Source organism: Delphinapterus leucas, chromosome 5 (genome assembly GCF_059928025.1).
Source record: "Delphinapterus leucas isolate spDelLeu-1000000601 "Yukka" chromosome 5, BTC_Dleu_Yukka2, whole genome shotgun sequence".
Classification (NCBI taxonomy): Eukaryota; Metazoa; Chordata; class Mammalia; order Artiodactyla; family Monodontidae; genus Delphinapterus; species Delphinapterus leucas.
In genome coordinates this window covers 98,199,933-98,213,205 of record NC_143133.1, presented here as the reverse complement: position 1 = coordinate 98,213,205, position 13,273 = coordinate 98,199,933, and the positions used below count along the sequence as shown (strand labels likewise).

Here is a 13,273-nt window from a genome sequence, read left to right as displayed (position 1 = left end):
ACTTGCCCAAGGTCACAGCTAGGAGGGAGTAGAGCATGAATCAGATAGGGTTGCTGAATTCTAGGCTGATAAACAGCACATTTGTTCTAATAGACAGGGTATCACTTCTGGTTGGTTGATAGCTGTGCCCTGTAGATTGTAAAATAGCTTTAGTACCACTCCTATTCCATCATTATTTCATGATACCTAAAGTATACCAAGTAACTGGAGATTTTCTCACTGGGATAACCCACATCCTTGGCAACTTTGCAGCGTAAAATGGCCAGGTTGACAGGTTTATTTAGAAGTCTACCCGGCCCGTGAATAGCTATTTAGAGCTATAATCTAGACCATCTGTGAAGAAAATCTATGATTAACCACTCCCCTGGATTCAGGGAACAAAAATATGAAGCTGAGGTATGTGTTTGTTAAAATTAAAAATTTAAGTTAAAGTAATTAAAATGCCTAAAACTGCTCTAAAATAAGGTCTATTTTTTTTAAAAAAGTAACTAAAATTAAAATTATTTTGAAACTGAAATACTTGTGTGTAAACCAAGGTCTAATATTATTTTCAGGAATTAAATTTTTATTTGAATAACTCAGAAAAGAATTCAATAAGATCTATTATCCTTTTCAATGTTTTTCTTATCTAAGAAAATGTGAATTGTGTTTTTTTCTGTAATAGAATATGCAAAGATTCACTTTATATTTACTTATCAATTTATAATATTCAGATTGCTTTCCTATGCATTAATATTTTTTCAGTTATCAGCAGAGCAGTTTAATATACTGGTTAAAAGCAGGGACTCGGGCTTCCCTGGTGGCGCAGTGGTTTAGAGTCCGCCTGCCGATGCAGGGGACATGGGTTCGTGTCCCGGCCTGGGAAGATCCCACATGCCATGGAGCGGCTGGGCCCGTGAGCTATGGCCGCTGACCCTGCGCGTCCGGAGCCTGTGCTCCTCAACGGGAGAGGCCACAACAGTGAGAGGCCCGCGTACCGCAAAAAAAAAAAAAAATGTAGGGACTCTAGAACCAGACTACCCGGGGTTTAAATCCCAGCTTCCCAAATTAGTAGCTGTATAATCTTAAGCAAGTTACTTAACTTCTCTATGCTTTACTTTCATCATCCTTATAATGGGCACAGCTCTTGTACCTAATTCAGAGATGCAGAGTTGTTGAATTAATGCTGTAAAGTACTTGAAACAGTAAACACTCAGTGTTAGCTATTGTTAATATTACTATGTCATAACATTCTGAGAACTAGTGGCAAAGTGTCTGAGGGGGTTAATGGTAAGTGGAAGAACCAGGGCAGGAACCTTGGCATTGGAGCACTTAGCATCCCTGCAAGATTATGGTTTGTGGGAGTAGGCTGGACCCAGGCATCTGACAGTATGCAGGGCTCTAAGAGAAGACTAAGTCTGGGAGATTTCAGTGCTGATCTGTACCTGCTTCAATAAGTGAATAAAGCAGGTTATAAAATAAGCTTGAGGATACACTATTACATACTCAGTGCGATCTCAACCATTAAAACTAAACAAAAGACAGCAAGCAAATATGTCAAAATATCAGAAGAGTTTTTCCCCTGAAGATGGGATTATGGGTAACTCTTTGTTTTTATAATTATCTCCACTTTCTAAATATTCTGAATTAAGCAGAGTATTGCTTTGATAATTAGGGAAGAAAAGTTAAAAAAAATAAAACAATCCCAGTAAAAATTGAAATTTGTTTTATCCCAACTGAGTCAAATAATGGAGTGCAACAAAATGTAGGTGAGGAAAAAAGATTAAAATCAAAATGTTCATTTTAGAGGGCTTTTGCTATCTGAATTAAAGCAAGAACTGCCAGACCCACACTTCATTTTATGAATTTGGCATTTCAGATAAAAATTAAGCACATGTTAATCAACGAGCACAGCAGTTACACAAAGGCAGACCTCTTTGAGAAAATAAATCCTTCTAACACAATCAGGCAGGTTTGTCTTTTCTGGATCGAAGGAACAGCTAAGTTTTTTTCCACAAGAGGGCGGTAACTGCTCAGGATTTCTTCAAAAGGGCCTGAAGGACCCAGGAACTGTAAGCAAAGCAGTGACGCAAATAAAACAACTTTTTCTCATTGAAGAATAAGGAGCCGCACGCGTGAGGCGGCTGAAAGGACCAATGCTGACACACTCACTCACACGCAACAACTTTTAGCAGGACTGAAAGAGGAACTAGTTCACAGGCTCATTTAAAATTACTTAAATTATGTTCAGTGGACGTCATTTATACAGGTGTAAATTTTTTACGACCGTTCACATCAGATATTGTTTAATTTGGTGGTGAAAGTGAACCAGCATTTTATTCTTTAAGGAAATTGTAGAAACTCACAGACATTCCTTGGAGCACATGATTCCACGCCGGATCCCCGTCTCCAGAATATACATCAAAGCAAGTGGGTTCCCTGGAAGCAAATGGGGTCTCTGCAGAAAATGCTTGGGAGCGTGAGGGGTCGGGGGTATTATACATACATGTATGTGCTTTGCTGAAGTTATGTGTGCTTTGCTGAAGTTGAAGACTAGTTTTCTCTCTAGCAGGTCATTGGTGTCTTCTTGCAATTATTCTTATTCCTGGATCGGGTCTTGATATTGCAGACATTTCTGGACCTTAGTATTCTGTATCTTCTTGGACTTTTCAGAACCCTCCCTTCCGAGTGCACGTGTCTCCCAGGAGACCTCAGTACGTATTCTGCAGTTGTGCACAGGACTGCCATGCAGCTACTTTGAAGATCGCCCGGTGGTGGTGATGGTGGGTGGGGATCCTGCCTTGACGTTCGAGATCTTTTTGGTAGTAGATCCAACGGGGCAGTCTACACCGAGGGTCGCTTCCCTCTCGTGTTTTGCGTTGACCTCGGCTGGGAGAGCGCCGACAGCAGGATCCCCCAGCGGTCTTCCTCACCCAGCATTGTTGGCCCCTCGCTACCCCAACCCTTCCCAAGTAGTCTCGTTAATTCCCGGTCAGCAGAAGCGGCCAAGGGTCGCGTTCCCATCCCGCCGCGTTTACGGGTTGCAAAGATGCAGACAGCCGTGCTCTCCCTCCTCGCCGGTTCTCCTTCTCTGACACTGGGTTGTTCCAAGGTATCGTGGACATTCTTCTTTCTCCCTTGAATTGCCACTTAGCTGCCCTCTAGACCCCTCTTTTAACATGAACGTAAACCCAGCCGGCCTCTGGGTTCAGCCCGAACAGGCCCCACTCGTCGGCGGAAGTGGAGTTATTAAAGAAGTCATCCAGACGGTACAAGCAAACACATTTTCTAGTGGGTTTTGGCCTGAAACACACAAAATTCCCTTCATCCCCTCCTCCCTCCTTCTGCGAATATAGAATTGGCTTCCTGTGGCTACACTTGAGTATCCCGACCTTTTAACGTTAATATATCTGGGGAATAATAGTTATCACCCGTCCACGACAGAGTGCTGAATTTAGGTACACTTAGCTGAGATTTCATTTGCATTCCTTCTGTGAATTACTCTGAATTTAGTGGCTGCTCCTTCATTTTAAAACAGAAGTACCAACGCACTAGGCGTTTGAGTCCAGGGTTAGATCGAGGGTAAGGTGGGCAAGTGCGTGGCGCAGGCTGAGTAATAGTAGGAGCGGGCTAAAAACAGTAACTTGAGAACTGAGGCCCTTGTTTGCAGGCTTAAAGAAAGTCAAGGGGTGGAGAGGGGTGCGTCGCCTTCCTCACCCCTACCCTTTTTAGCCCTTTTTGAAACCTCAGAATTTGCCAAACCGCTTTCATTTGTTTTTCAATTAAAATGCAAATCATTCGCCTTCAAACACTGTCCCCCCCAAATATATATATGTATTGTTCAGAGACGCGGGGGGCGGGGGGCGTCGCGACCACGTGTGACACGTTCCATTCCTAGGGGTTGCTTAGAAATGTCGGACTTTATTAGGTCGTGGGCAGGAGCGCGCGCGGGTCCTGGGGGTTCCCCGAGGGAGAGAAGTCCGGACTCTCTAGGGCGTGTGTATGCAGTGTGTAAGATGGCCCCGACCGAAAACCGGCCTCCCGCATCCGCGTCGGGATCTGCTCCTGCAGGACGCTGTCCTGAAGGAGGTTTTAGCTCTGGAGGGACAGGGCTATCTTTCCCCGCGAGAGACTGGGGCAGCCCACCCCCTTCGAGCACGCCCCTCGCTCTCCCGGCTCCCAGCTGGAGACAGACGGAGCAGATCGATGATGACCACCAACACACCAGGCAAGAGGCACCGGCCTTCCTTCAGCGCCTCGCAGCGTGCGTCTGGAATACACACTGCCCCAAGCGGGATTCAGTCACCCGGGGTTCACGCCCCGGGGATCGAGGTACACAGACCCCAGATTTTTTTTACTGTCACAATTAAGAGCAATGCTGCTATTTTAATTCCCCAATGTGAATGATAAGTAAAAGCAAACGATTGAGACTTCTTACCCGTACCCAGTTTTGCAACTATTTACCGGTGGCAATTAACCCGGAGTTGGGTGGAGTTGAATCAATCTCTCCTGGTGTCGGTCTGTCTCTTTGATTTTGCTCTGTCTCGACCTCACCCACCACAAATCTGATACTAAATTTACAATAGGAAAATGCTCAGTTCTTTCCCAGGTCACACTATTTACATGAAATAAAGGGGAGTAGCTTTTAAAAATTGGAATCTTTGGGAATCACTGGCCTCCTTCCCTCTCCATTCCTACCTAGTCCTTGAGAATGCTGTGAGGAATGCCGGGGATATGAGGAGGTCGCTGGTGGCCAAGGCGCGCGGTCCAGGCGGAAGGTTGTGTGCCACCTCCGTATTGGAGACTCCCGAGGCGAGAAAAAGTTTCGTTTTCAACGAATCGAGAAGCAGAGGACCCCAACACTCGGGGCAGGGCCGGGCTACACGCTCCACTCTCCTGCAGCAGTCTCCTGGCCTGTCGACGGGGCACGGCGCTGGGGTTTTAGACCCATAGCCCAGCAAAACATCCTCGCGGGGAAATACAGACAGCCCCCTCATCATCTCTATTCTTGCTCTACTCAGAATAATTCACATTGAGGAAAGACTTCACCTTCCCCGGAGTCAGATTCTAAGGTCTATGAGGTGATGGGTTTAGCCCAGTCTTGAAGTTAATGAAAAAGTATCGGGAAGCAAGAAGGGAACTTTACTTTTATCTCAGAAGTGAATAATAAAAGTGGCAAAAGATAAACAAAAACCCCTCAAGCTCAAGCTCAAGTTGCCACCCTTAAAAGACCAGTGCGTCAGAAATGAAGGTTATCAAAGCGGAATAATCCCTCTGGCTTTTGGTGCTTGGATGCAAATGAGTGCTTTTGGCACTCATAGCCAAACTCCAACCATGGGTGGTGCCGCTGGAATTTTATTCCTTTATTTATTATAGCTGTTTATTTCTATTTTCTGCGAATTAAGTTTGGACTTAATGTTCTCATCGAAATTACTCTAGCCACCATCCCTCAATGGTGTGTTACTTTAATATCTTGAAATCTCTAAATTGTTCAAGGGTCCTCCTCCCCGTCTACACAGCTCAACCCTGCTGGAAATGTAAAGATCTCCAGGGATGGAAGAAATTGAGAGGAAATAAGGGAAACCACCCTCCAACTCAAACCCTAGACATCCCATCACCACAGCGCAGAAGCCGGAACATCTCCATCTCCCGAAACAACCCTGGCCTTGAGAGGAGGAGTAAGAGTTTCGGCGACGGTTTTCAAAAACTTACAGTGGATGGGGGGGGGAGGGTGTAACCAGGTACTTCTGTATCTAAAGACTCCACCTCAATTTCGGTGATTCTGTCCCCGTAAAACTCAAAACAAATAATAATCACAGGGGAGCAAAGTTAAAAAAGTTCACAGCTCTAAGGTCGAAACATCACACGAGGAATAAATATTCCCAATAAGCTGATTCCGTTCCCTGCGAATTGAGTAAACCTATAAATGATAACATCGTGTGGGGGGGCGGGGGGGACCCAGGAATGAAAAGAAAATGAAGGAGAAGGAACAGCGAAGGAGAGCGGGAGGTGGCAAAGACGGAAAAGGACGATGCTTCGGCCTACAAGAGGATTAAGGACATCTATAAGGCTTAAGGAGCAACAAATTAATTTACACAATCCTGGGAGAGCCCAGATGGCCTTTAATTAATCCCTTCAAAAGAAGGAGCCAGGCCAGGGCTACGCCGGCTGCCTGCTCCATTAGCTCCATTTTACAAGAGACCAGACTCCGTTCGAGGTGAGGCGTCGCGAGCTAGTGCGGAGAAGGGGGGTAGGGTGACGCGAGCAGGCCAGGGGGAGGCGAGGGAAGAATATGAACTGCTTTTCCATAAAAGGGTTGGGTTTCCATTATTCTTCTCTTTAAAAAGTAATACCCTCTTCATTTCTGCTCCCCCCTCCCCTTTCCCGTTTTATTTAACACAATTAATTGAGGCGTCCACTGGGCCAGCGGCCGAACCTCACCACTCGCCAGGCCCCGCCTCCGGGCCCCACCCACAGGAGGGATGGAAGTGGGAGGGGCGGTGGGATGGAAGTGGGAGGGGGCGGGAACGAGGCGGGTGCGGCCCAACGGCTCGTCCTCCTAAGCCAATCAGAAGGCGCGGCTCTCCCGAGTGGGCGCGACCCGGAGGCGACGCGAGGCCCAAGGCTGAGTGCTATTGGAGACAGTGGTTACGCCCCCCGGCCTGCACCCCGCTCCTCGGCCCCGCCCTTGCCGGCCGCCTCGGAGTGACGTCCTTCAAAGTTCTCATTTTGGACCCCCATTTCCCCCTCCCTCTCGTCCCCCAGCTAAAGAGGGGTAGGGAGTGATGCAAATGTTTTATTACCTTTGAGAGCTTCATCTGAACTGTCAGGCCCGAAGGGAAAAGGAGAGGAGAGAGAGACAGTGGAAGAGCCGCGGAGAGGGTCAGCTTGGCCAGAGGACAGGACTTAGAAGAGCGAAGCCTGTAGAGCCGCGAAGAAAATGCGAGAGAGGAGAGGCAAAGGCAGAGAGTGAGAGGAAGAGAGGGGGCTGGGGGTGGGGGGTGGGGCCGGGGTCGCCAGGCCCGTTTTCAGAAGTGGACAGACGAGTGGAGCTGTAACCGAAGCCGTCAGACTTTTCACTTAGTCTGTTTTTCCGTGTTTTTCTCGTCCTTTTTCTTTTCAATATTGCAACTCTAGTGCCCCGTGGCCCAGAGGGGAAGGCAGGTCGGCGCGCCGAATCCGGGAGCCGCAGGGATTGGTGGCACTGCCCTTTCTGGCACAGAAGCCTCGGGCAGCGCTGGCGGAGGAAGCCCGCCCAGAGGCCAAATCCTCCCGCGGGCTGGATGCTGTCTCTCCCTTCGCGCTCCGAGCGCTGAGTGCGAATCAACCTCGTGGCCTGAAGAGCAGGGCATCCAAGTAAGATTGGACGAGCTCATCGGGCGGAACCCGGCATCCTTTGAACCTCCCCAAAGAAAAAGAGCCAGCCCCCACTCTCCCACATCAAAGCGGAGATTCGGTGACTCTTAACTTTGTTACAAGCTCTCTGGGGCCGGCTGGGGTTTTGTTTTGCTTATTTCCAAGAGGGAGAAGATGAGAAGTAGCGCACTTTGAGCGGCGAGGAAAAAGTGAGGAAGAGAGAAGAGCCCGGGATTGAATCCGGGACTCTAAGAGGGAAAAGACAGCCCAAACCACCTGGACTCTCGCTGGTCTCGGCGAGCCACCGCCTCTTGACTGGTGTGTTTGGACATTTCTGCTGCGCAGTTACGAGAGCAACTCTCAGCGGCTGCATTCTTGGCCCAGTTGGCAGGTCGCCTCCTGGTGTGCGGAGCGACTCCTCGCTCGCGCCCTCGGCGCTTCTAGCTCTCCTGAGCCCCTCCGGGGGCACCGGCCGGCGTTCCCGCTGCGTGGCTGCGGGCTCCGGCCTGATCGTGGGATGTTAGCGGTGGGGGCGATGGAGGGCACCCGGCAGAGCGCGTTCCTGCTCAGCAGCCCGCCCCTGGCCGCCCTGCACAGCATGGCAGAAATGAAGACCCCGCTGTACCCCGCCGCGTACCCCGCGCTGCCCGCCGGCCCCCCCTCCTCCTCGTCCTCCTCGTCCTCCTCGTCATCACCCTCCCCGCCTTTGGGCTCCCACAACCCAGGCAGCCTGAAGCCCCCGGCCGCGGGGGGGCTCTCATCCCTGGGCAGCCCCCCGCAGCAACTCTCGGCCGCCACCCCACATGGCATCAACGACATCCTGAGCCGGCCTTCCATGCCCGTGGCCTCAGGGGCAGCCCTGCCCTCCGCCTCGCCCTCCGGTTCCTCCTCCTCTTCCTCGTCCACCTCCGCTTCCACCGCTTCGGCCGCCGCGGCCGCAGCTGCGGCCGCTGCCGCCGCCGCCTCAACCCCAGCGGGGCTGCTGGCCGGCCTGCCCCGTTTCAGCAGCCTGAGCCCGCCACCGCCGCCGCCCGGGCTCTACTTCAGCCCCAGCGCCGCGGCCGTGGCCGCCGTGGGTCGGTACCCCAAGCCGCTAGCCGAGCTGCCCGGCCGGACGCCTATCTTCTGGCCAGGAGTGATGCAGAGCCCGCCCTGGAGGGACGCACGCCTGGCCTGCACTCCTCGTGAGTACAATTGACTGCGCCCAGTTGTGCTTGTTCTGCCCGCTCTCAGGTCATGGCCCCTGATGTGCATGCCGAGTCCACCCTCTTGCCTGCCGAGTAGTTTGGCAGCGCCAGAATCGCACGAGTTAGGTTGGGCCAGGGCGTTCAGCGAGGAACTCTCGCTGTCCTGAGCTCCATGGTTGCGTCCAAGCGCCCCCCTCTCCCCAAGCCTTGGGCACGCCTTGCGGAACGGGTGTGCATGCGTCTCCACGGAACACAATGTGGTGCGGGGCGTGTCTCATCCGAGGCCCTGGCTGCTCCCGGAACAGCCCGGCCAGAACCGCATGCCCGTCCTGGGTTAAAGAGGTGGGGAGGGCAGGAGGGGCTACTGTGCTCCAGCCCGCACCCCAGCTTTCCAGTGTCCCATGCCGAAGTCCCACTCGACCTTCGCCAGCCTGACTGGCCTCCTCTCTACGAACCGGTGGGGACCGGCAGCGACGAGCCCTCCACAGCCCTGAGCCGAACGCATGTGTTTGCATGTACATCTCGGTCCAGGGTGTCCGCACCTCACCTCGTCGCCCTCACCACCGCCCCCCTCGTCCCCCGAGTACGCTCAGCCCAGGTGAGCCCACTGAAGAGAGGCCCGCGGCCCGTGGAGGAGGGCAAGCACCACTTCGGGCCGCTCCCCACCTCTGGGCCCTCGCTTTTCCGCCTGCCTCGGCCCCGGACATATTGAGGGGCATCGTGGCTCTCAACATCCTAATATGAGAAAGAACCGGAGGAAGAACGAGGTAACAGGACAAAGACGGGGGGAAATGCAACATCCCGCAAAGATCTTGCTCGAAACTGAGTTACCCCAGGATCCCCCTAATCTTATAGGTAGTTGGCCAGCGCGCCACGGAAGCTCCCATACTCCCAGGTGGCATTTAGGGGCCAGTCCCCTGTCCTTTTCTCGCTCTGTTCTTTGCTTTTGACCGAGTCCCCGAAGTTTCTTCTGTCTCCTGATCTCTTTCGTGTGGCTGAGCGGCAGTAACTGAGGGAAGCTGGGGGAGCCAAGCGGAGGCTCCCTTCGGAAGCCTCGGGACTGGGGCGGCCGGGGCAGGGGCGGCTGTCGGGGAGACGTTATTGTATTCGTTTGGATGGCCACGTAGGGACCGCCAACAAAGGCGGCGTCCCCTCCCCCTCGGCCGCAGCGGCGTTCGACGGGGGGGCGATTTAACTCTCTTGTGTTCCAAAAACAAGGCGCTCTTTGTTGCGCGGGCACAGGTTAGGAAAGCGGTCAAGGAACAAAACTAGTCACCCCCATGCAAAGGCCCCGGGACCGAACGAGCCCCAACTAGACGAGGCGGTGAGAGGGGACTTTCCCACACCCCCTCCCCCCCTGTACCCACACGCCTCAATTTACTGGGCCTAGAGATTGGGCCTCGGCAAACTTCAGCAGTGCGCTCCCTCTGTTGAACGTCGTTGGGCAGAAGGTTATTTACTGCAGCTCCAAACACACGCGCTTTTAAAAAACAGGTGGGTGTAAGAAGGCAAAGCGAGAAGCGCGGTGGGACTGCAAGCACCACGGCACTTCTCGTGCCCGCCGCGGAATACACTTGCCTTTCCCACCACAACGTTGTTTCTGGAGTTCGTCTCTTCTCAGCGGAGCCGCTCGTAACTGGTTGTTTCCCCCCTTCCTTTCTTTTTTTAATCTGTTCTCGTAGATCAAGGATCCATTTTGTTGGACAAAGATGGGAAGAGAAAACACACGAGACCCACGTTCTCGGGCCAGCAGATCTTCGCCCTGGAGAAGACTTTCGAACAAACGAAATACTTGGCGGGGCCCGAGAGGGCTCGCTTGGCCTATTCGTTGGGGATGACGGAGAGTCAGGTCAAGGTGAGTGGACCTTGCAAACCTCGAGGGAGAGCTCTCCCATGTACGTCATGCGCGCGCGTGTGCGCACACACACACACACACAAACACCCCAAACTAACAAACTAACAAACGGCCGCCCGAGGGTGCAGTCCGAGAAGCAAGGGGAGCGATGAGATCAGCGAAGGGGGTGGAGGGGGAGGTTACAAAGGCTCTGGGATCTCTCGGGCGGGCAAACTGTTGATGAACAAAAGGAATCAAGCCTCCGCCTTTGAAATTAGGTTCATCTAGATAGCAGCATGTGCTGGGGGAACTCGCCATTATTAGAGAATAAAAGCATTACGGAAATATCAGCCCTGAGAATAGACCAGGCTAGTTAGATAGCTTCTATGTATTCTATTTGTAAGGATATTCAAGCTTTTGTTTGTCAACTCAGGCTCCACTAGTTATATAATTCCCTAATGTAGATCAGCATTATAGTGCTACTGTATTAACTTGCAGGTTAAAAAAACCCCAATAAATCCACAAGATCTAACCACTTAGCATGGATGCATCTGCTTTTAGCTTACCTGAGGCAGCCACTTTGGAATAGTACTTTTCCAAATGAAATGACAAGATTATTACTGTATTATGAAATATAAGTTTATCAATAGATGTAAGATGTTTTACTGTTTATGACAACAAATTATAATTAAAATGTCACTTACCTTACAATTGAGTTGTATGGTGTATTTCCAGGGAATCAAATTGGAGAAATCTTTCCCTGAAATATAAAGGGATTGAAACAGCTAGGTACTTTAAATCTAGTGGTTTCCTATATTTCTGGTATTCTCTTTTGTTCTTCTTTTTCATTATATATATGTATGTATATATATATTTTTTGGTGTGTGTATGTGTGTTTAAGTCTGTTTCCATTAGTTATATTGTTGCTTTTAAAATTAAGTAGGGATAACGTTAGCCATATCTGCTGGTCAGAGAGTATTTCCCCACAGATAAGCACCATAAAATGCATTTCAGGAGTGATTTTGTATGTTACCATTAGAGTACCATCACAGTTAAAATTATTTTTGCAGTGATTGGTACAGAGCCTACCACAGTAATCTGGAGGTCTTCATTTGTCACCATAAATATGTCAGTGTGGCTAGAAGTGAATTATTATAGCTGTATAAAGAAACTAAAAATCACTTTCTTAACAATTCTGATTCTCTAGGTAGATACATAACGGATGAGAAAATGGATGAGAAGCATAAAGAGAGGATGATTCAATATGTTTGGGAAATTGGTTGCTATTGCTGATGCTTTAGGTTAAAATATATGTATGAAACACGATGTCAAACATCATGAATAGGTTTAAAATATTTGTATAAAAATGAATGTCTTAGGGAGGGACAATATTAAAATAATATGTGAAAGATTAGGCATGCTAATAGTGGGAAGTAATGTAACTGGCAAAATTTCACTTAAAAAAATAACTGATGAAAATTCTTACTTTGACTTCGGTTTTATGAAAAACATTAAACCAGAGAGACAGAGAAAGACACACAAACTACTATGATGATTTCAACTTTTAAATATTAAATATTTTCATGCATTTATGTTGGTTATTATTACTGATTTGAGGTTTCTGTTTTAGCAGATTTTTTTTAAAACTTTACATCATACATTACAAGTGTAAATGGGGAGGGGAGTGTTTACCTACCATATTTGTGTGTATTCAGACCTGAAATAAGTGAAACAGACAAATACCCCAAAGTGAAAAGAACAGAGGTAATTGGGGTAAATGCTGTGTCTTCTCCCACAAATCACACTAAAAAGCCAGTACACTTCAGATTGCTTGAAATACCTTAATCTAAGAAAGTTAAAAACGAATAGAATCGCAGTCATTATGAGGCAACTTTACGAAAGGGAAAAGTTTTCTACTTCAAACGAGAAAGTAGGCAAGCGAACTCTTTTAGGGAAACTCATTTTAAGTTTCCAAGTTTTTTTCTTTTCTGAGAAATCACTCACTGACAACCTCAATACTCTTGTGTTACCATCACTATGGCAACGGCAGTCAGTTTGTTGGTGCCTGATACTCGGAGGAAGCTGGGGCAGTGGAGACCGACTTTAACGGCCCAGACCTGGGAGGACTCTGAGGGAGGGTGTCAAGACGTCAGGGGCCCGCAGGAGCGACTGCGGGATGCGGAAGAGAAGGCATTGCCTGGCTCTGCTCACCTTAAATTCCTTCCGCCCCTGTCGCCCCTCTTCTCCGCTTTCTCGACCCCCAGGTTTGGTTCCAGAACCGCCGGACCAAGTGGAGGAAGAAGCACGCAGCCGAGATGGCCACGGCCAAGAAGAAGCAGGACTCGGAAACCGAGCGGCTGAAAGGGGCCTCGGAGAACGAGGAGGAGGACGACGACTATAACAAGCCCCTGGACCCCAACTCGGACGACGAGAAAATCACGCAGCTGCTGAAGAAGCACAAGTCCGGCAGCGGCGGCGGCGGCCTCCTGCTGCACGCGTCCGAGAACGAGAGCTCGTCCTGAGCGCCCGCCGCCCGCCCGGCCTCCGGCCACTCCGCGGCGGTCGCGGGGACCGCGCATCCCGTCTTCCCGCTCCTCGGGGCCCGGAGGACACGGCCCCGCCTGCCGGGGGCCCTTTGCTATTTTCTAAGATGTACATATCTATTTTTTTAACCTAGAAGTTGAGCGGGTCAGGGGAGAGAGACTCGGAGGATGATGAGAAGGCAGAGAAGGCCACGAAATACACCGCAAGACTAACGCAACAGACGCCGCAGCTGGGCCACCCTACCGCCCCGCTCGGTGTCCTAGTCGCGTCCCCCCTCCCGTGTCCCCCCCGCGCCCCCGCCCCCGCCTCTGTCTTGCGGCCGCTGGCCAGGGCGGGGGCGCTGAGAGGGCCTCTGAACCCGTCGACACCCACC

At 50.5% G+C, this 13,273-nt stretch overlaps 1 protein-coding gene across 1 annotated transcript; it reads left to right on the top strand.

Moving 5' to 3' along the window:
- Nucleotides 1-6,701: 6,701 nt before the first annotated feature.
- NKX6-1 (NK6 homeobox 1) lies at nt 6,702-12,942 on the top strand. The gene is made up of 3 exons (XM_022599545.2): nt 6,702-8,519; nt 10,205-10,377; nt 12,621-12,942. The coding sequence occupies exons 1-3, from the start codon at nt 7,853-7,855 to the stop codon at nt 12,876-12,878; spliced, it is 1,098 nt and encodes a 365-aa protein (XP_022455253.1). The 5' UTR covers nt 6,702-7,852; the 3' UTR covers nt 12,879-12,942.
- Nucleotides 12,943-13,273: the final 331 nt, after the last annotated feature.